The 21,330-nt window shown below is 41.4% G+C and overlaps 1 protein-coding gene across 1 annotated transcript in view; it reads right to left on the reverse strand.

Annotated features, from left to right (window-relative positions):
- Nucleotides 1-487: 487 nt before the first annotated feature.
- The window catches only part of map1lc3b (microtubule-associated protein 1 light chain 3 beta), a 46,239-nt gene continuing 25,396 nt past the window's right edge, over nucleotides 488-21,330 (reverse strand). Inside the window, exons 3-4 of the mRNA XM_039763537.1 lie at nucleotides 9,893-9,999; nucleotides 488-2,450 (exon numbers count right to left, since the gene is read on the reverse strand). Coding sequence (XP_039619471.1) covers nucleotides 2,276-2,450; nucleotides 9,893-9,999 — 282 coding nt within the window. The 3' untranslated portion in view covers nucleotides 488-2,275. The remainder of the gene's footprint in view (nucleotides 2,451-9,892; nucleotides 10,000-21,330) is intronic.

Consider the following 21,330-nt stretch of genomic DNA (forward strand, 5'->3'; position numbering starts at 1 on the left):
TAATCAGACCCGGGGGGTGTGGGCTACGGAAATTGAACTCAGGTGTGATACACCATAGTTAGGTTATTTTTTAACAAGGGGGCAATTACTTTTTCACACAGGGCCATGTAGGTTTGGATTTTTTTTTCTCCCTAAATAATAAAAACCATCATTTAAAAACTGCATTTTGTGTTTACTTGTGTTATATTTGACTAATGGTTAAATGTGTTTGATGATCAGAAACATTTTGTGTGACAAACATGCAAAAGAATAAGAAATCAGGAAGGGGGCAAATAGTTTTTCACACCACTGTAGATGGTCATTTTGGGCTGGGGCAGGTACTGGACCATGTGTCCACCTGGGGTGTTGTCAACTGGGATCCCAAGCTGTTTCATCGCGTGTTGGGTGTGGCAACGTACTGTAACAGTACATACTCCCCAGCCTGACCTGTTTATCTGTCTACAAAGTGTAACTGCACAAAAAGAAATCATTCATTCACTGAGGCAGATCAGGATCACCTTTTTATTTACTTTTACAAGAATGGTCATCTGTTTCAGCTGCAGAAAACATTCAACAGTCCGTGTACTGCAAAATCCAACCAAATACAAACAAACCTTTAAATGTACAAAATATGCAAATTGTAATAAATCAATAACATAATAAATGTACATGATGAAAATAAAAATTTCAAATTTTACAAACTAGATAAAAAGGGGCATTAAGGTACATGCACATAAACAATACATAAAATATTAACATTTTTGTGATTAAACATAAAATGAATATATTGCGCTTAATTTAATGCGACAGATAGAAAGTGGAGACGAGTCTACTAAAACTGATAAAGAGAAAGGACATTATACTCAAAAACCAGAACTACAGTACTTATCTAAAAATATATCTCCTATTCCAAAGGAAGATACAGTTGTATTAAAAAGTAGAATTAAATGGCAGAGTGATGGGCGCTGAGCAGGCTCCTGTCAATCATGGAGAATCCAGTGCATCCTCTGAGCAGTATCATCTCCAGACAGAGGAGCAGCTTCAGCAACAGACTGAGGAGATCGTTCCTCCCCCACACTATGTGACTCTTGAATTCCACCTGGGGGGGGAGGAGTAGGGGAGTAGTGAGGGTATGGTTTAAATATTAACATTATATAAAGTTATTATCTGTTATACCTGCATTTTTATCACTCTTTAATTTAATATTGTTTTTTATCAGTATGCTGCTGCTGGAGTATGTGAATTTCCCCTTGGGATTAATAAAGTATCTATCTATATATCTAAATAAATAGAAATAACCGCTTTTCTTAGCTATTATTTCTAAATCATGAAAAACACCTATTAGACATTGCGTTAGTGGGCAAAATAACTTGAAGGTGACTCCATTTACAAACTGAATGTGACTACAGAATTAGACAAGGAGGGAAAATGTAACACAGCTATGGCTTAAATAGAAACTACAAAGTAAACTTTCCAAGTCAAGTAGTTACTAACGGCAGAGTCCTTTACTTGTCTTATGATGATATCTTTGAGATGGTGGCTGCATCTATGACCACCAAATAGATGGCTTTGAAAATAAAAGTTGACTAGCTCTTCATTAATGACAACCAAATATGGCCAAGTACCAAGGAGACATTCCATGTACACTAAACTTTGCTTTTTTTTCTTCAAACTATTTCTTTTTTTTTTTGCACAGTGATAATATAAGCTTAGCAAGATCCTGCCTTGCCCCTATTGCAGCCAAAATGGGCTGTGGCCCCCCATAAAGCCCCAAAGTGTTAAAGAATGGATGTGAAAAGGCATGGTAAGGCTACTTAGAAAAGGCGGGAATTGCTTGGCTTAGGTAGTGAAACTACTTTTGCATAAATGATGTCAGTTTAAATTATGGTTATTTGTTAAAGAAGCAAACTGGTGTTTACCGTCTCCAAAAAAAAGTCAAGCAAATTAACAAAAACGATCAAAGCCTAGTAAGATGGAGGGACTGGTAAGTGGAAAAGGAGAAAAGGGCTGTCACTTGATAGGCTTGATGGGTGGGGAGTTTTGGCCTGGTTTCCTATTCCATTTCTTATCAAGTGATTTGCTTTACAGAAGAACTACACTTCAGCAAAAGTTAAGAATGCTGGAGGAATTCAAAACCTCCATGACTTGCTCCCACTTAAAACAGACAAGTCTTTACTGGTTAATTAATTCTCTGCTCAGTGACATCCTTTTCTTTTGAATTTCTAGTTGACTTTTCTCAGGTGTTAGACAAGGGATGAAATTGACTTAGGATGCAAAGAAGTATATCTGACAAAAGTTACAGGCTGACTCTGGTGCCAAAGGTTTCCTGAGATGCATAAACCATGTAGAGAAAGCCATCGTCATCCTTTTCACGTTCATAGACCTCCGAAATTGGAGTGGAGACACTAACCATGCTGTGTCCATTAACCAAGAGGAAGAAGGCCTGATTGGAGTTGAGCTGAAGACGTCTCCTGCAGGATTAAAAGAAAAAGGAAAAACAATGTTTGCATATGGCATTCCAGTATTAAACCTTTACTAGCCGAGAGTCAAGTTTACCTGGAGTTATATGACACCACCAAATTCCATTCCTATCATATTTCACACCTCTGTCCCATATGACAAAGACTCCCACTCATTGAACCAAATGGTAACGGCAGAACTGAAAGTAAATATGCTAGTATTATGGAGTCTAAATATGACGACTATAATATTACTAAAAGGAAAACATTTCTAGAATTTTGCTCAGTATAGAAAGTAAAGTAATGGAATGTTGATTCTTGCCATTATGCTATTACAGCAGGTGCAGAACTATAAATTACACATGAACAACTAAAGCAGGCCTTTAATGTCTTTCATGAATTCTGTCTAATCAACTTTTATATCGACTCAGGGATGTAGCAATGAGTAAATGTGTCCAAATTCAATAGAGAAATTAAAGAAACCCAACAAAGCAAGTGTTCAATTACGCCTGAGATTTATCAATGTCATCACAACTGGAAATTCACCATGAATTAAACCGGAATGAATTTTTACATATTTTAGCACGAAATAAAATACCTTTGTTTTGTTTCTACTAGTCCTAGGTATTACATTAAACTGCATCCAGCCCTGCAAGAGGTCGTCCAACTAGCAGGGAAAACCTAGGGGTTGGCGGCAGGATTGCCTTTCCAGCCACCGTAAAATCTTTAGGCAACTCCAAAATGGCAGACAGGACTCCTTTTATTCACAACTGTGCCTGGTGGTTGATGAATGCCTGTGACACTTCTCTGGTCATGAGTAACTTTAGTGTGACTATGGGCACATGTCAGTTCCCATGGCTCAAGCAATTGTAGTGAAAGTGGCTCCATGTTCCTTGTCTTTGTGAAAGGTCAAGGGCTGCAGATTGCAAGATCCTGGTTCCAGTGCCCGGAGCAGCATTCATTGGAAGGAGACTGATCACATCTTCATGGGCAGACGCTGGAGGCTCCAACAGAACTGCAGGGTCTACACAAGTGCCCAGTTTGTTAATTCTGACCACAGATTTGTTATTGCTATTCTGAAGATCCAGCTTAAGTTGGACCTCGCCAGACTCCAAAAGATCAGACTGTTTCTAATGAGTCTGCCTGCACTTTGTGTGTGGAACTTGCAGACGTAAGTGCAACTGCCAATCCTAATGTGATGTGGGAGGACTTCCGTGACAAGACCCTGAAGGTTGTTGAGAATTATGTTGGTGTTGCCGGTGTTTCCAGAAGGAGTTATTTCATTTTGCAGGGCAACCAGGCTACCGTCAAAAGGAATCACAGCGCACGGCTTGATGGCAACCATGGTCTGTACAAAGAACTGAGAAAGATTGCTATGAGGGCAGAAAATAAGGCATTTGTTAGAGGAATCTGTGAGCAAGTGATACACCATATGTGGTCTAGTAACCCGCATCCTGCTTACAGAGGAATCGAAGCACATTCAAATCTGTTCCTCTGAGGATCCATACAGATGATGCTGCAGTTGTGACTCACTCAGCTAGCTACTTTGAGCAACTGTTTACTAGAATTTGCAAAGTCTACGAAAACACTTGTTAATCCACCCCAACTTGAATCCTTTCACACCTCTTCGTCAGCGTCTTTTGTTTTTTAAATGTGCCGATAAGCAGCAAGCAGCCTGCTCTCATCCCCCAACTGCTGCAAAGTTTTCTCAGCTCAAGTCTGTTTACCTGCGTGTCAGCTGCTTAGAGTTGTATAGACTAGAGTAAGAGTAAGTACTCTATTGTTATTTGGAACACCTGCATTTCATGTGTGTTCCGTGTCTACAACAATCTATGTAAACACATTGTTAAAACATAAACATTTTCATGTTTTAGTAATAATTGACAAAATGTAGACATGAAGCATATAATGTGTGAAGCCTGAAGTCCAAATATCAAATAAACACTTTCACAAAAGGTACAAGTATAACAAAACAAGTGCGCTTTTATTCAAGAATATAACTGCAGAAAAACAACCTGTGTTAGGGTGTGACATTGACACATCTTTAACACGACTGCTTTGGTGGCGTAACAGTAAGAACTACTGACAGTTAATCAAAGGGTCATGAGTTCGATCCCGCACGACTCTGTTTTGAATGCAAACGCAAATACTGGCAGAGTTTCTTTGCAGCCTTTGTCGATTTTTGTAAAGTGTTTGACTCAGTTGATTGAGCTGCCATGTGGGACTATCCTGAGACATTTGTGGCTTGCCTGTACACCGAGTGCTGTGCAGAGTGTAGGCAGAACCTCTTGAGTTTTTCCAAGATGACTGTGGGGTTTGTTAGGGGTGTGTTCTTGCTCCTACTCTGTTCAATGTTTGCATGGACAGGAGATTGGGCAGGATCATAGAATTTATCTGTTGGTGAAAAGATTCACTGATTTTGACTTTGCCGATGATGCTGTGATCTTTGCTTAGGCACTGATTGTGACTGAGCGATGAGTCTAAGTGCCTGGGCTTGCAAGTGTCCTGGGTAAAAACCAAGATCCAGTTCTTTAATGACCTATTGAGCACAGCCATCAGCTATGCTATGTTTCTGCCTGGGGAGTGAATGTAAACCTCTTCGAGGGGGGGAGTAGGGGGTCGGGGTCATGAGGTCGCTGGAAAGGGGTGTGTAGCACTCCCGATATCTTTGTAAAAGGATGAAGGTCCAAGTCTTTATAGTCCTGAGGCTCCTTTTGCTATAGGTAAAATTCCATTACAATGAATATCTTTACAACAAAAGTTTCATTACAACAAAGTATTTTTATGGTCCCGAAAGTTTCCCCATATGACATAAGTCTATAGAAATCTCATTACTACGAAGAACATTCAGCAGACACTTTCATTACAATAAAGTGCCCAAAAGACCTTGAAATGCCTGAATGAATCATCCACAGGGCAGTTAGTTCTATGGTCGCAGCTCAGTTGTGCACAATGATCCCCAAACAGAAACATTGCACATTTTTTTTCTCTTTGAACTTTCCTCATACTGTTTTTTTGCTATTTTTGTTTTCTGTGGTTTTCAGTGAAACCTTTTGCTTATGGCTCGTCAACATTTGAAAAACATCTATTGGAATTAACTCATTGTCACCCTCCTATAAAAATGGTAGACGCGAAAAAACAACGACAGTTCATATTAGAAAAATTTTTTTTTTGCAGCTCTCAGTTCCAGCAAAAAGAAAAAAAAGACATTGCCAGTGAATTTGGAATTTCTTAAAAAAAAAAAAAAAAAATCTCAGGTTGCAAACGTATGCAAACTGCTGCTATTAATGTGCCACTCATTTAAGAAAAAGCAAAGTCACGATTGTGAGGTTTCTAAACTCTCTTGGGACCTCCCCCAACTGGATGTTGGGGATGACACACTGAAGAATGTCCTGAAGTGCGATCACCGTGTCTGTGGAAGACTGTTTATCTGTTGCCAGGGCAACAGCCGGCTCACCGCCAAAGCAAACTTAAAAAGAACTCAATGGGTGATGCAAGGAATATTGTAAATGCAGGGAACAGTATTACTTGGCCACTAACCTAGCCACAACCCTACCTGACTGCTGTGTCTGTGTATAGCAGAATGGTAGATCACGCTACAATAAATAACCGTGCTGTTCCCGTTTCAAGCTGAATAAAGCTGTTTTTTCTAAATTACTGAGACTTATAGCGCAACCACGATTTTTTAGGATTTGTTTCTGTGGTGCTTTGTTGCAGCGCTGTGAGCCTGCTGTTGCCCTGCCCCAGCAACAGCCAATCTTCCACAGACGCGGCAATCGGCTTCGGGGCACACTTTGGTGTGTCGTTCCATTGGCTGGGGGGGGTCCCAAAAGAGTTCAGAAACCTCACAATATAAAGAAGAAAAGGATGTTCCGGCTTCTGATTGATAACTGTGCTGCCCACAACATGCTTCACGTTTAGATAATGTTTGCGTTGTATTCCGCCCAACCAATTGCACAGCAGTGCTTCAGCCTTTTGGATTTGGGCATCATTTGCACCCTGGAAGTGTATTATAGTAAGGAAATAATGAGAAAAATTCTCGTCAGCACAACTTGTAGACAGGAAGAGATTAAAATTAATGTGAAAGAAGCTACTGATATGATTGCAAAAGCCTGGACGCAAGTTAAAGAAAGCACTATAGTGACAAATATGGAATCTCATTACTACAAAATTTTCATGACAACAAAAAAGATAGTTGGTCATTTCTGGAAGCTGGGACTGGACCACATGTCTGCTTTGGGGGTTGCAAATCAGGATCCTGAGCTGTTTCGTTGTGTGGTGTGTATGGCAACATGCTGTACCAGTGCATACTCCCCAACCTGACATATTAGTAATAATTCTCTGCTCTAAACCTACTTTTTGCATTTCAGATCCTTTAATAATAAATTAACCAATTCCAATTCATGTTAATAGATCTACTCAGTTGAGAAAAAAAATCATTACCATATAGGAACGCAGGTTAGCTGACAGAGTGTGTAGCCATCCAGCAGTGCTACACACAGGATGAGGGCACCAGGAAGCTCACTACTCTTACAGCAGTTTTAGAAGTTGCTCATGTGCACAGAGGCAGAAACAATTCATTAATGCTCCATACATTAAGAAGCTGCTTCTGAGTCTGACTTTTGTCACCTAAGAGTCAAATGTTTGCGGATAGGAATCGGCAGTTCTACAGGTGAATATCGGACTGGAACAAAGGCTATACAGAAGCTTAGACTATCACAAAAGAAATATTTATGTGCAGCAGGTCTATTTTACAAGTATTAAGACCTTGAATTTCAACTGATCTCCGACAGGTTGGTTAACTCTTAAACTTACTCCAGCCAAGCCAACATGATCATGCAGAACATATAAAACAGAATTCCAAAATATGAAGATGTGTTCATAAAGGACCACCTATTTTTTTTACCTCCTTTTGGTGGCATTACAATGGGGATTTTGTAGTAAACAGAACCAATTTTCAATAAAATGATTAGCTACTGCTGAAATGGGACAATAGGCATATGTGTAATGGCACTGATGTGCATCAGAGTGATGGTGTGTAGAGTGACTTGCTTTCACTGATTCTTAAAATTGTTTACATTTGCTTGCATTTTCTTCCATGTTTTGCATTTTACAAAGGTAAAAAGATTATCTGTGCAGAACAAAATCTTTGAACACAAGAGTAATATCAATAATATAAAAACATCTTTGAACACAAGAGTAATATCAATAATATAAAAACATCTGTTCATGCGATTAATCACGTAATACACATAATGGGAGGTCTGAAAATCAGAGTACACCTTGTGAGAAGGATTTAGGCATCTTAGCAGACTCTATTCTATCAACTTCCAGACCGTGTTTCGAAGCCATTAAGAAGGCAAACAAATGTTAGGTTATGTGTAGAGTATACAAGTTCAAGGAGGTTATGCTAAAGCTTTTTAGTGCACTTGGTGAGGCCTCATCTGGAGTACTGTGTGCAGTTTTAGTTTTCAGACTACAAAAGGGACATAGCAGCACTAGAAAAAAGTCCAGAGAAGAGCAAATCGGTGTCATTCCAGGTCTAAAGTGGATTAATTATTAAGAACAATTAAAAGAACTGAGCCTTTTCAGTTTAAACAAAACAGTATTAAGAGGTGACATGATTGAAGTGTTTAAAATTAAGAAGGGAATTAGTACAGTGGATTGTGACTGTTATTTTTAAATAAGTTAATCAAGAACACGAGGATACAGTTGGAAACTTGTTATGGGTACATTTCACACAAACTTTAAGAAGTATTTCTTTACAAGAGAACCATAGACAGTTGGAATAATCTACCAAGTAGCGTGGCAGACAGTAAGACTTTAGTGGCTATCAAAACTAGAGTTGATGGGTTTTTTTTAGAAGAATTAAATGGATAGGAGCTTTGTTGGCCTGAATGGCCTGTTCTTGTCTAGACCGTTCTAATGTTCTACACTGTGCGATTTGGATTTGTCAACAAAACAGCTATGGTATGAATTCTGGACAATAGACAAGACAATTGAACAAAAGAAATTCAGTATAGAAGAGGAGATAACAGGAGGCAAACAACTTCAGGGATTTCTTCATGCATCGATGCTGCTTTGTCATTTATTTTTAATGATAAAAAATGTAAATAAAAAAAAGAAAGTATGTACAGTGTTTTGTTTCCAAAGATGTCACCTCAAATAAACACTAATCCAGGGAGCACAGAAAGCAGAATGAAAGAAAGATGCACCAATTGTGACTTCAGGGCTAGAAATATCTTCTTATATAATATGCTACTGTGGCTGTTCGTTTGTCTGTCCAGTATTTTAAATCAACCTGTAGCTCGCAAACTGTTTCACCTATTGACTTGAAATATGGTAAATATATACTATGTGACATCTACTATCCGCTTTTGGGAGATGATTTTTATTACTCTTATTATTTTATTTTATTGTAGAATCAACTCTTGGCAGCGCGCAGCAGGGCGGCCGTGCGGCGCATGCGATTGGGCGCCGTTCTCATTCCCTACCACCTTCGCTAATAAGTCTTCAATCTGTCTCAAGAATGAAGTGCCAGCTTAAGTGAAAAATTAAAGAAAACGTACTAAGTAATTACAACACAAAAACGCGTGTCAATTTTCACGTGAAAAGATGCAGACGAAAGAAGAGAAGCAGCAGGCCTAGGGTAGAGAAAAGAAGAGCTGCTCAGGAAGCAGCAAACGCATCAACCACTGAGCAAACGAATGCTAAACAGAGACAGAGAAAGAGAATGAAAACTAGGAATGCTCAAGTCAAGTGTATTCACTGCACGTTATCGTGCAGTACACCGTTACTGGTTTTAAATAATGAATAAACCGTATGCTGGCTCAAAACAGAGTGGGACTTCAGATTATCCCTGAAAACTCCAGGCTAATGCAGGTTTTATTTTTCTTCTTCTTTTTTTTTTTTTTTTTTTGAATATTCCAGATCTTAGCATCCTCCCATTATAATGGCCGTTTGCCTACAGTGATTAAAGAACATGTTTGAAAACTCCCCATTTGTCCAATGTATTTTCTTGCTCATGTATTGTGGAGTCAAAACTACCATCAAAATTAAATTGAAATAAAAGATTCTATGCAAATTGTATACAAGTGTAGGGTGTTACTGTGGCTTACTGAATGATTGTCTTGTACTGCTTGATATTTTTGCCATTTTCATATGTGGCACATAACCAAACCAATTACTGCTTGATATTTGTTTCCATTTTTGTATGTGGCACATAAACAAACCAATCTCTTATTTTAATATAGTAAGGATGATTTTGACCTTGAAATTAAAGCCCAGCATTTCTGATTTGAGAGCTGAAGACGTGCTGCAAAGCAAATATGATATGGCAGCAATGTTCAAAAAAAGCTTCATACAATGGTGTGAACTTTGCTCACATATCAGACAAGACAAAAAAAATGTTATGTTAAATAATCAAAATAATGTTTAATGCAAAAACCTCATACCTGATAATCTTGATTAATTCACTCATGTTGACATGGTCAGGAACCAGGAACTTTGTTTTATCCAGAATAGGAAGTTGCTTTTCCCCCTTGTATCTTTCAATGATGACCTAAAACAAAAAATAACATTTGGTAGAAATGTCATGAAGCTAAATATATTTAATAAACATTTTACATAATTCATAAAAAGTCAAATACCTTTTTATGATAAAAATGTATGTGCTAGTTACAAATAATTGAATGATACCAGTGAGAATGACAATATGCCAAACTACCACATCATAATATTTTTTACGCATTCCCATAATGTTAGTATAATGCAGAGGAGAAGAAGAAGAAGAAAAAAAAATATGCTGTTTAAAAGTATACTACCTTCTTCAATGCAAATTTCAGAATCTAAAACATTGCATAAATGAATAAATATTTCAGGGAAAATAAACTTCATCTTGATCTTGACATTGCCTTACGTAACTATGGTTCTACCACTGTACTGGTGTGTGATCACAAGATTGTATTACTGAAACTTACGTCACATGAATTTGTTGTACAACAGAAAAAGAAAATCTTGCAAAAACATTTTATGTATCCTTTCAATTTCTGAGCCTAAGTAGAGCTGATAAGGATCAAAGCCTGTTTTTACAGCAATGGTTGCAAAAATTGCATCAGTGTCAAATTTAACTGCACATTAATGAACATTATACTAAACCTTCACAGTGGACTTGAAGATTCAACATTCCATGGAAAGATAACTAAGAAATTGCCTTTGCCTGATAGCACTTTAGAATAGGCTATTAATAGGTAAATAATTAGTCATACAGTGTTATGTAAGAAGACATTAAAAGGCTTTGTTTGGTCTTAATAACAAAGTGTCTGTAAAGTGTTTATTTACTTTGGTGCGATGTGCCATACGAAAATCACTTTCGTGGTTTAAGTCGATGATAATGTGTCTCAGTATTAAAAACATGGGACATTCAAAAAGTTTCCGCACTTTATATTTTCATTGGAAACAGTAAAGGCGGGAGTAATAGTAACTGGGCATTAAAAAGTTGGTACAAAGCTGGGAAAATTTAATTGCAAACGAAGGTGACTGTGTACAAAAATGATGTAATTTACAGTTAAAAAAAATAATAATAATGCAGAAACGTTTTGAACTTTCCTCGCATTTCAGTATAAGGCTTGAGAACCCTTAACTATTTTTAGCAAGACCAAAGATGGTATCATATTCATAATTCATTTTACCAGCATATCACAAACTCTTAATATGCCACACTGCAAAGAGATGAATAACCACTTTCATTATGTTATTTGTGCGGTATTACATAATTTGTGTGACTAATAGATGCATTATGGGTAGTACTGATCCAAAGTGTTGACCATTTTTAAATTTAAGAACTTCATTATTTATTGAATTAAAATATAAAATCTCTTTGTAAACTATATTTTCGATTTGATTTTAAAGCATAAAATTTACCTTTACTTCCCACTAAAAAGCAACATATATATATTGTAAGCTGGAGGGTCCGATCGCACCCCAAGAGGACACAGATGCCCTTGGGAATACCCCTGAAACACAGTTTACCTTCACACTGCTCCTTACTCTTCTCACTTGCACTATAACATGTACATAGCGCGGCACTCCGCTTACTTAAAAGCCTTGTGTGTGTTCTCTCTCTCTCTCTCTCTGACTTGTCATGGAGCACATTTAAGCTTTTGAAAAAGAAACAAATGTTTGTTTGCAGTGTTTGAATAAAATTCCTGTTTTCTACAATCTCTTGTGTCTCTGTGCAAATCTGTGAACCAAGTGTGACAATAATTTTATATACACTAGCAAAATACCTGCGCGATAAAAGGAATATATATATATATATATATATATATATATATATATATATACATACACACACACACATACACTGTCGAGGATGCCAGGGGCCACGACCCGGCCAGGACGCCTTGAAGGACCGGAAGTGGGCATGTGCCCATCTGGGATCACGTGGGGGCCGCCTTTCTGGTTGCTTTGGGGGCCACGGGTTCAGGGTATGGAAGTCACACCCTGTAGGGGCCCGTGGTCACCGCCAGGAGGCACCCCAATGCCTTGGGGACTTGTGACCGCAGCACTAGAGCTGCCGGGAGAACAGCTGGCACTTCCGCCACGCTGGGGCGTGGCCAAGAGGGGAATGCCGAGAACCACCTGGAGCTCGTCCGGGAGTGTATAAAAGGGGCCGTCTCCCTTCATTCAAGGCTAGAGTCGGGTGGAAGAGGACGAGGCAAGAGCGGAGAGTGGAGGCGGCCCGAGAAGAAGGCATTGCGTGGCCAGTGTGTTTGGGGTTTGTGCACTAACTGAACTGAGTCTGAGTGACCATTTAATTGTAAATAATTGTGGAAATAAACGTGTGGTGGTATTTAACATGTCCGCCTGTCTGTGTCCGGGTCGGCTCCACATCTGGAGTAGACGGCAGGATGCTCCGTCTGTTAAAAGGCGGGGACCTGATAAAAACAATTTTGTTGTGGACGGCCCGGCGTAGCAGGGGATCCCACCCACGTACCGCAGGTGCTGCGTGCACACAGCCCCGCGGGGTTAAGCAACCTCATGGACCACCAGGGGTCCGTGAGAAGGCTATATTTCCCTGATGCGGGCAGGCGGCGTGCATGACAAGGGGGCAGCGGTCTCCAACTAGAGCTCTGTTGCCAGAGGCGCCCGGGACGGCATGGTGTCAAGAGAGGCCACGCCGAGGATGGTTCCTTGGCTGGACGAGTCCGGGGAGGCGAGTTCCCTGGCTATCGGCAGCCGGCCCGTAGTGGCCGGGCGTGTTTTCTCTTTTACAGGCAGGGACTTTCCGGATCCAGCGTCAGTGGCGGCGATGCCGGTCTGTGGGGCTCCGGCAGCACGGTCGCAGCCACGAGGATTGCGGAGGAGGAGATGCTGCAGCTCGAGGCGGCAGCAACAGCAAGGCTGCCGGCAAGCACGCTGCCGCCGCAGAAGGGGAGGCAAGATGGCTGCAGACCAGAAGTCCCTCCCCCTGACAGGCACGCGATTTGATGGTGTGTCTTGCGTGCCCGCCAATGAATGTATAGAGGCGGGACCAAGGAGTGTTCATCGCGTGCAGGGGGGAGACCTGATTGGGCCAGAGGAGGAGGAGGCCCCACAGGAAGTTGCCGGTGTCAGAGGCTGACAGACAGGTAGGCTCCGCGTCACAACTTCCTCTCTTTGCTGGCTGCTCTGTCGGAGCTGGAGGCGTGCCTTCAGCCCGCGGAGCAGTGTTTATTGCAGGTGCTACGTGCCCACCGGGCAGAGATGCAGGTACTGGAGAGGAAGGCAATCGCGTCCATGGAAGAGTTTCGTTTGCCGATCCGACGGCGCGGCGCTGGATTCTCCAGCCGGGGGTGCATGGTGGGGAAGGTAGGTTTTATCGTCCCTGTACAGCATGAGGGAGGGTCTGCTGAACATGGCTGTGATTCTCAGGATCAGCTTCAAGTAAGCAGCCCTCCGACAATAGATGTGGTGCAACGGGCTGTGCGCACAGCGAGGGGGGAGTCCGTGAGGACGCTGCCTGGACACGGGCTGCTGAGTGCCCTGGGTCCTAGCGCCCTCTTCCCCGAGTCGGCCGCGGTCTTGCGCCGCACTGTAGGGACGCAGACGGGAAAGAGGCTCTTTCTTTCTAATAAGGAGTCTCAGACCGTCAGGGGATCCCAGAGTGAGAGGAGGAATGGGAGGCTGAGTGCCGCTTCCTCCGATAAGATGGGACGTGCTGCTGGGTGCACGCGTCTGGGTGCTGGCCGCCCTCTGCGGGGGCAGAGGGAATCCCTGAGGCCAGAGAGGAGGAAAAGACTGCAGGCGGTTCCAACACCAGGAGGGACATGGGACCCACGGAGAGGGTGCCAAAAAGGCAAGTGTCGTGGTGTCGGAGGAAGGGGGGGAACGCTGCCAGTGCATGGCACGAAGAGACGCCGGGGAAGGGTGTGTAGGCAGCGGTTCTGCCCCTCTCTTTCTGTCTGTTTCAGGACCGGACCCCGGACTGGTAATAGGACCCACTTCATTGGGACCCTGCCCTCAGGAGATGGGCCGTCTGCGGGAAGGACTCTCCGCTGGCGAGGGGGTGCCGCCACGGCTGCCGGAGGCCACGGAGGAGCAAGTGGCTCCCACCAAAGGGGCGCGGAAACCTCAGAGGGGGTGCTGAACGAGGGGGTGCCGGTAAGAGGGGGGGAGCGCAACCTGTGCGAGGCACATGAGGACACCAACTAGTGGTGTCCAGGTGGCGTCTCCGCCCCTAGCCCTGTTGGGAGAACAGGGCAGGACCTCGGCGACCCAGGAGTAGGACCCGCTTCGGGGGTATGCTGCGAGTGGTCTTCACTGGCTGTGGGGCAGTGTCGAGGATGTCAGGGGCCACGACCTGGCCGGGACGCCTTGAAGGACCGGAAGTGGGCGTGTGCCCATCTGGGATCACGTGGGGCCGCCTTCCTGGTTGCTTTGGGGGCCACGGGTTCAGGGCATGGAAGCCCCACCCTGTAGGGGCCCGTGGTCACCGCCAGGAGGCGCCCCAATGCCTTGGGGACTTGTGACCTCAGCACTTCCATCACACCAGGAAGTGCTGGGGGGAAGAATTAGACGGACACCCGGAGAGCTGCCGGGAGAACAGCCGGCACTTCCACCACGCTGGGGCGTGGCCAAGAGGAGAATGCTGGGAACCACCTGGAGCTCGTCCGGGAGTGTATAAGAGGGGCTGTCTCCCTTGATTCAAAGCTAGAGTCGGGTGGAAGAGGACGAGGCAAGAGAGGAGAGTGGAGGCGGCCTGAGAAGAAGGCATTGCGTGGCCAGGACTGTGTTTGGGGTTTGTGCACTAACTGAACTGGGTCTGAGTGACCATTTAATTGTAAATAATTGTGTAAATAAACGTGTGGTGGTATTTAACAACATGTCCGCCTGTCTGTGTCCGGGTCGGCTCCACAACACACACACACACATATATAATATATAATATATATATATATATATATATATATATATATATATATATATATATATATATATATATATATATATATATACAGTCATGTGAAAACATTAGGACACCCTTTGAAAGCATGTGGTTTTTGTAACATTTTTAATAAATGGTTATTTCATCTCCGTTTCAACAATACAGAGATTAAAGTAATCCAACTAAACAAAGAAAACTGAAGAAAAGTCTTTTCAAGATCTTCTGTAAATGTCATTCTACAAAAATGCCTATTCTAACTGAGGAAAAGATAGGACACCCTCACATGTATTCCCTCTTAAATTGGCTCAGATCTCACACAGGTATATCACACCAGGTGCACATAATTAGTAGATCGTTACTCTGCATGTTGAATGAGGCTTGCCCTATTTAAACCTCAGACATTTAGTTTGGTGTGCTCCTGACTGTTGAAGTGAGAGTGAGCACCATGGTGAGAACAAAAGAGCTGTCAGAGGACTTCAGAAAAAGATTGTAGCAGCCTATGAGTCTGGGAAGGGATTTAAAAGATCTCAAAAGATTTTGAAATCAGCCATTCCACTGTCCGGAAGATAGTCTACAAGTGGAGGGCTTTCAAAACAACTGCCAACATGCCCAGGACTGGTCGCCCCAGCAAGTTCACCCCAAGAGCAGACCGCAAGATGCTAAAAGAGGTCTCCAAAACCCTAAAGTGTCATCTCGAGAACTACAGCAGGCTCTGGCTACTGTTGATGTAGAAGTACATGCCTCTACAATCAGAAAGAGACTGTACAAGTTTAACTTGCATGGGAGGTGTGCAAGGAGGAAACCTTTGCTTTCCAAGAGAAACATCGAGGCCAGACTGACATTTGCCAGAGATAAAGTTGACAAAGACCAGGACTTCTGGAATAATGTTCTTTGGACAGATGAGTCCAAAATTGAATTATTTGGACACAACAGCAGAGGACATGTTTGGCGTAAACCAAACACAGCATTCCAAGAAAAGAACCTCATACCAACTGTGAAGCATGGAGGTGGAAGTGTCATGGTTTGGGGCTGCTTTGCTGCAGCAGGACCTGGTCAGCTCACCATCATAGAATCCACGATGAATTCTACTGTGTATCAGAAGGTGCTTGAAGAACATGTGAGACCATCAGTTAGAAAATTAAAGCTGAAGCGGAACTGGACCATGCAACATGACAATGACCCAAAACATACTAGTAAATCAACCAAAGATTGGCTGAAAAGAAGAAATGGAGAGTCCTGGAATGGCCAAGTCAAAGTCCAGATTTGAATCCCATTGAGATGCTGTGGGGTGACTTGAAAAGGGCTGTACGTGCAAGAAACCCTCAAACATCTCACAGCTGAAAAAGTTCTGCATTGAGGAGTGGGGTAAAATTTCCTCAGACCGATGTCGAAGACTGGTAGATGGCTACAAGAACCGTCTCACTGCAGTTATTTCAGCCAAAGGAGGTAACACTCGCTATTAGGGGCAAGGGTGTCCTATGTTTTCCTCAGTTAGAATAGGCATTTTTGTAGAATGACATTTACAGAAGATCTTGAAAAGACTTTTCTTCAGTTTTCTTTGTTTAGTTGGATTACTTTAATCTCTCTGTATTGTTGAAACGGAGATGAAATAACCATTTATTAAAAATGTTACAAAAACCACATGCTTTCAAAGGGTGTCCTAATGTTTTCACATGACTGTATATATATATATATATATATATATATATATATATATATATATATATATATATATATATATATATATATATATATATATATATATATATATATATATATATATATATATATATATATATATATATATATATATATATATATATATATATATATAAAATAAACATACATACATACATACATATACTGTATATAGCAAAATCAGCTTCATGCATGACAAAGAACTGCTTTTAAATTTTATTAAGAAGAAAAGAAAACCTTTTTAAACTGAGGGAAAATATACCAATAACTATCTGTTAAGGATCGCTTTGTATATCACATAGTCAGTTCAGCACTCCGGTTGTAATATGAACAAGCTGTGCACAGAGATTACTTTTGAGAATGCAACGTATAGTTTTGTCCAGGAGAAAAGCAATGTTGCCTCAAATCAATGGCAACCTTTTGTAGGGTGTGTCCCTGAGACTTATTTTCATCGCGAAGCAGAGCCTTACTGGAAATTTGAGGCATCTGAAATTGAAATGGGAGATCAGAGGATATAACTGTGATGCCAGGAATACATTCAGCGTGTGGCGCTCTGCTGTTTTTTTGTGTAGTTGCCTTCACACAGCTTCTCCGCTGCTTTATAAACGAACGCCATATAAGGCCATCATTTCTCCTTGCTTCGCGCTTCTGTACTGCTTTATTGTTCGTTTATTACGATTCTTATAGTTATTGTGTAGCTAATCAAGACTTACTTTACTGTTCAGGTACCCATTTCCTTTATTTAATCCATGGCTTGTACGCTATTTTTTGTTTGTTTATTACGATTACAGATATTTATTGATTCCCTTCTTTAGCCGACTGCCTGCTCATATAAGATGCTCCGCTGTTTTTTTGTGAAACAGCCTTTACACAGCTTCTCCGCTGTTTTATAAACAAACGACATATAAAGCCATCACCTTGTCAATTGTGTATCGTTTTTGAACAGGTTTGATGCATGGAAGTGATCACTTTCATTATGCGTTCAGTCAGTTCACGTGAGCTGCTCTCTTGTGTGATGTTGCGATGTCCACGGCTTTACTTAATGTTAGCTAAGACCCGGTACTTAATAGATAGATAGATATAGAGATATATATATATAGAGATATATATAGAGACTAGCAGAATACCCGCGCTTCGCAGCGGAGAAGTAGTGTGTTAAAGAAGGTACGAAAAAGAAAAGGAAAAAATTTGAAAATAACGTAACATGGTTGTTAATGTAATTGTTTTGTCATTGATATGAGTGTTGTTCTCATATCTATCTATATATATATATATCTATCTATCTATCTATCTATCTATCTATATCTATATCTATATCTATATCTATATATATATATATACCCGCGCTTGGCAGCGGAGAAGTAGTGTGTTAAAGAAGAAAAGAGAAAGAAAAGGAAACATTTTGAAAATAACGTAACATGATTGTCAAAGTAATTGTTTTGTGTATTTGGCGGCAGCGTCACGAAGTTGTTTTCGGCAGCTGCATCAGAAAATGTACCACGACGTCTGACACGCCTCCTTTTTACTGTTTTCTCACAGCTTGGATTGCTGCTGTCATATATATATATATATACACACACACACACACCACACACACACACACATACATATTATATATATACAGTACATATATACACATACATATACATGTGTGTATGTTTGTATGTGTCTATATGTGTGTGTATAGGTTTGGTCACTGAGTGCAAGGGAAAAATAATAAATTATAGTCTATAAGTTATTAAACAGTAAAACATTAACGTTTTAAGAAGTACAGGTACATTGAAATTACATTTTCTATGTGAACGTTCAAATTTGTGCCTCTGGTAATGTGCCTTACCGGCATTTAAAGAAAATTAGTTTTGTGTCCTCAGCAGTGTTAAGAGAGAAAGGCTTTGGTTTGGGATAAAAGGTGTAAAGAAAGGAAAGTTGCCCTTTTCTTTTATATAGTATAGAGAGATGTGTTCGCTCACGTTATGATCGCCTTTTGGGGACAGTCGCGGTGGGTCTGGTGAGACGTCCCGCCATTAATCGGCTGTGATGGCACTGTCAGTCCTCCACTCCTGTGTGTGTCTTCATAATTCGAGGTGAGGACCTGATAATCGTATACGTGCAAAAGAAAGTGTGAATCGCCTTAATATTATTTTGCCGTGGTGTAGAAAAGGGGTCCCGTGTTTGCACTTGTCTGGGCTATAGCGCAGGGGGAGGATGAAAAAAATTAAAAGTGCTCACTTTGACTTAAGGCAGAAGCGCAGTCAGCGTCTCAAAGGCGGCACAGCTATGCTGCGCTGGCTGCTCGACTTTGCTGGGCAGGAGACCCCAGTTTGCAGACACGTTCATGATATCAAAAGTCTCAGCTCTTTGGAGGTCATTCATATATATATATATATAGCAAAATACCCTACGCAGCGGAGAAGTAGTGTGTTAAAGAAGTAATGAAAAGAAAAGGAAACATTTTAATAATAGCGTAACATGATTGACATTGTCATGAGTGTTGCTGTCATATATATGCCTGCCTAAATAAGTCACCCTCGCTTTGCTCTTACTTTTTACCGTTCATTTAATCATGGCTAGTGGCAGAAAAATTATAAAATGGAAGGAGGATGGCTTTACCAAAACAATTATTGATGGCGAATCGATTATTCATAAAGCTTGAATTGGTGATCTGTTTTTCTGTGTTAACCTCATATTTTTCATACTTCTTCTCAAACTAAGGTGGTGCGAGGGTAAAATGAATCGGATGCGCTGATCAATGTAATCGTGTACCAGGAAATCATGCATTGACAAAAGCTCCCCTTTGCTTGTAATGCAAAGTGTGATTAAATGCATTATTTTTAATGCGTTATGGAGCACATGCATGAAGCTTCTCAGCTGTGCTTGTGCTAAGAAAAGGAAAGATTTTAAAAATAACGTAACACGATTGTCAATGTGACCTTTTGTAAGTAGTGCCTGGAGGATTCAGTGTGTAGAAACTCTAGAGACAGCGTGTGTATTAACTTGTGGATTTTTCTGTGAGTATTTGGTGGCAGTCTGATGAAGTTGCTTGAAGACAGCGTTAGCATGAGCTCAGCTCAGAGCAAAATGAGGTGGGAGGGGAGATGATGACGTGACTCCCCCACCCGCCTTAACTGTCAATCCCCACAAACACAGTCACTCGGAATTTGTATAAGCACACCCCTTCACCTACAATTTTAACTTAGTTACAAAGTGATCAAAACTCGCTTATATCCTCGTCCTCTCATTAAACTTGTATCCCGCATTACCTGTGGGCATGTGAAACGCCAGTGGCAGCCTGTCTATGAACTTAATTTAAAGTTTAGGTTTACACCTTGCTTTCTTTCCGAGCTGGCAACACTCATGAATATGGTAGTATATGTCACTCGCTCACTTCTTATTGTTTCGCTGCCTTCTCAATTATATAATGCATGTTTTCTTAAGCGCTTTTGGAGGTCTTCCTGGTTTTCTACGCACTGCGCTGACAGTCAGTTCACGTGATTACGTGGGAGGCGTGATGATGTCACACAAACCTCCGCCCCCCACGTCATTCCAGCTCAACTCCATTACAGTTAATGGAGAAAATACCTTCCAGTTATGACCATTAGGCGTAGAATTTCGAAATGAAACCTGCCCAACTTTTGTAAGTAAACTGTAAGAAATGAGCCTGCCAAATTTCAGCCTTCTACCTACACGGGAAGTTGGAGAATCAGTGATGAGTGAGTGAGTGAGGGCTTTGCCTTTTATTAGTATATATATATATCTATCTATAGCTCTATATATCTCTATATCTCTATATATATCTATATATATATATATATATATATATATATATATATATAGATATATATATATCTATATCTATCTCTAATCTATATATATATATATATATATATATATATATATATATATATATATATATATATCTATATATCTATATATCTATATATCTATATATATCTATATATATCTATATATCTATATATATCTATATCTATATCTATATATATCTCTAATATATATCTATATATATATATATATCTCTAATATATATATATTGTCAGGGATGCCAGGGGCCATGACCGGCCGGGCGCCAGGAGGGACGGAAGAGGGTCAGAGCCCTGCCTGGACCACGTGGGGTTGCCTTCGGGTTGCTTTGGGGACCACGGGTCAAGGGCATGGAAGCCTTTCCTGTAGGAGCCCGTGGTCACCGCCAGGAGGCCCCAATGCCTTGGGGACTTGTTTCCCCAGCACTCCTGCCACACCAGGAAGTGCTGGGGAAGATTTATAACGCCGGAGAGCAGCCGGGAGGACAGCCGGCACTTCCGCCACGCTGGGGCGTGTGAAGAATGCCGGGAACACCAGGTGCTCATCGGGTCAGCTATAAAGGGGCCGTCTCCCTTCATTCAGAGCTGGAGTCGGGTGGAAGGAGGGCGAAGCAGTGGAGAGTGGAGGCGGCCCGAAGAAGGCATTGTGGCCAGGACTTTGTGTGATTTGGGGTTTGTGCACTGAACTGGGTCTTTGTGACCATTATTTGGGGTCTTTGTGACCATTATTTGGGGTCTTTGTGACCAAGAACTGTAAATAGTGTAAATAAGCGTGTGGTGGTTGTGAAAACAAGATGTCTGCCTGTCTGTGCTCGGGTGCCGTTGACATCTGGCGTAGCGGCAGGATGCTCCGCCTGTTGCAAAGCGGGACCTGCAACAAATAAATTTGTTGTGGGCGGCGGGCGCAGCAGGGGACACCACCCGTTCAGCGGGTGCTGCGTGCACACAG

The sequence above is a fragment of the Polypterus senegalus genome, chromosome 9 (genome assembly GCF_016835505.1).
Source record: "Polypterus senegalus isolate Bchr_013 chromosome 9, ASM1683550v1, whole genome shotgun sequence".
In the NCBI taxonomy this organism is placed as follows: domain Eukaryota; kingdom Metazoa; phylum Chordata; class Cladistia; order Polypteriformes; family Polypteridae; genus Polypterus; species Polypterus senegalus.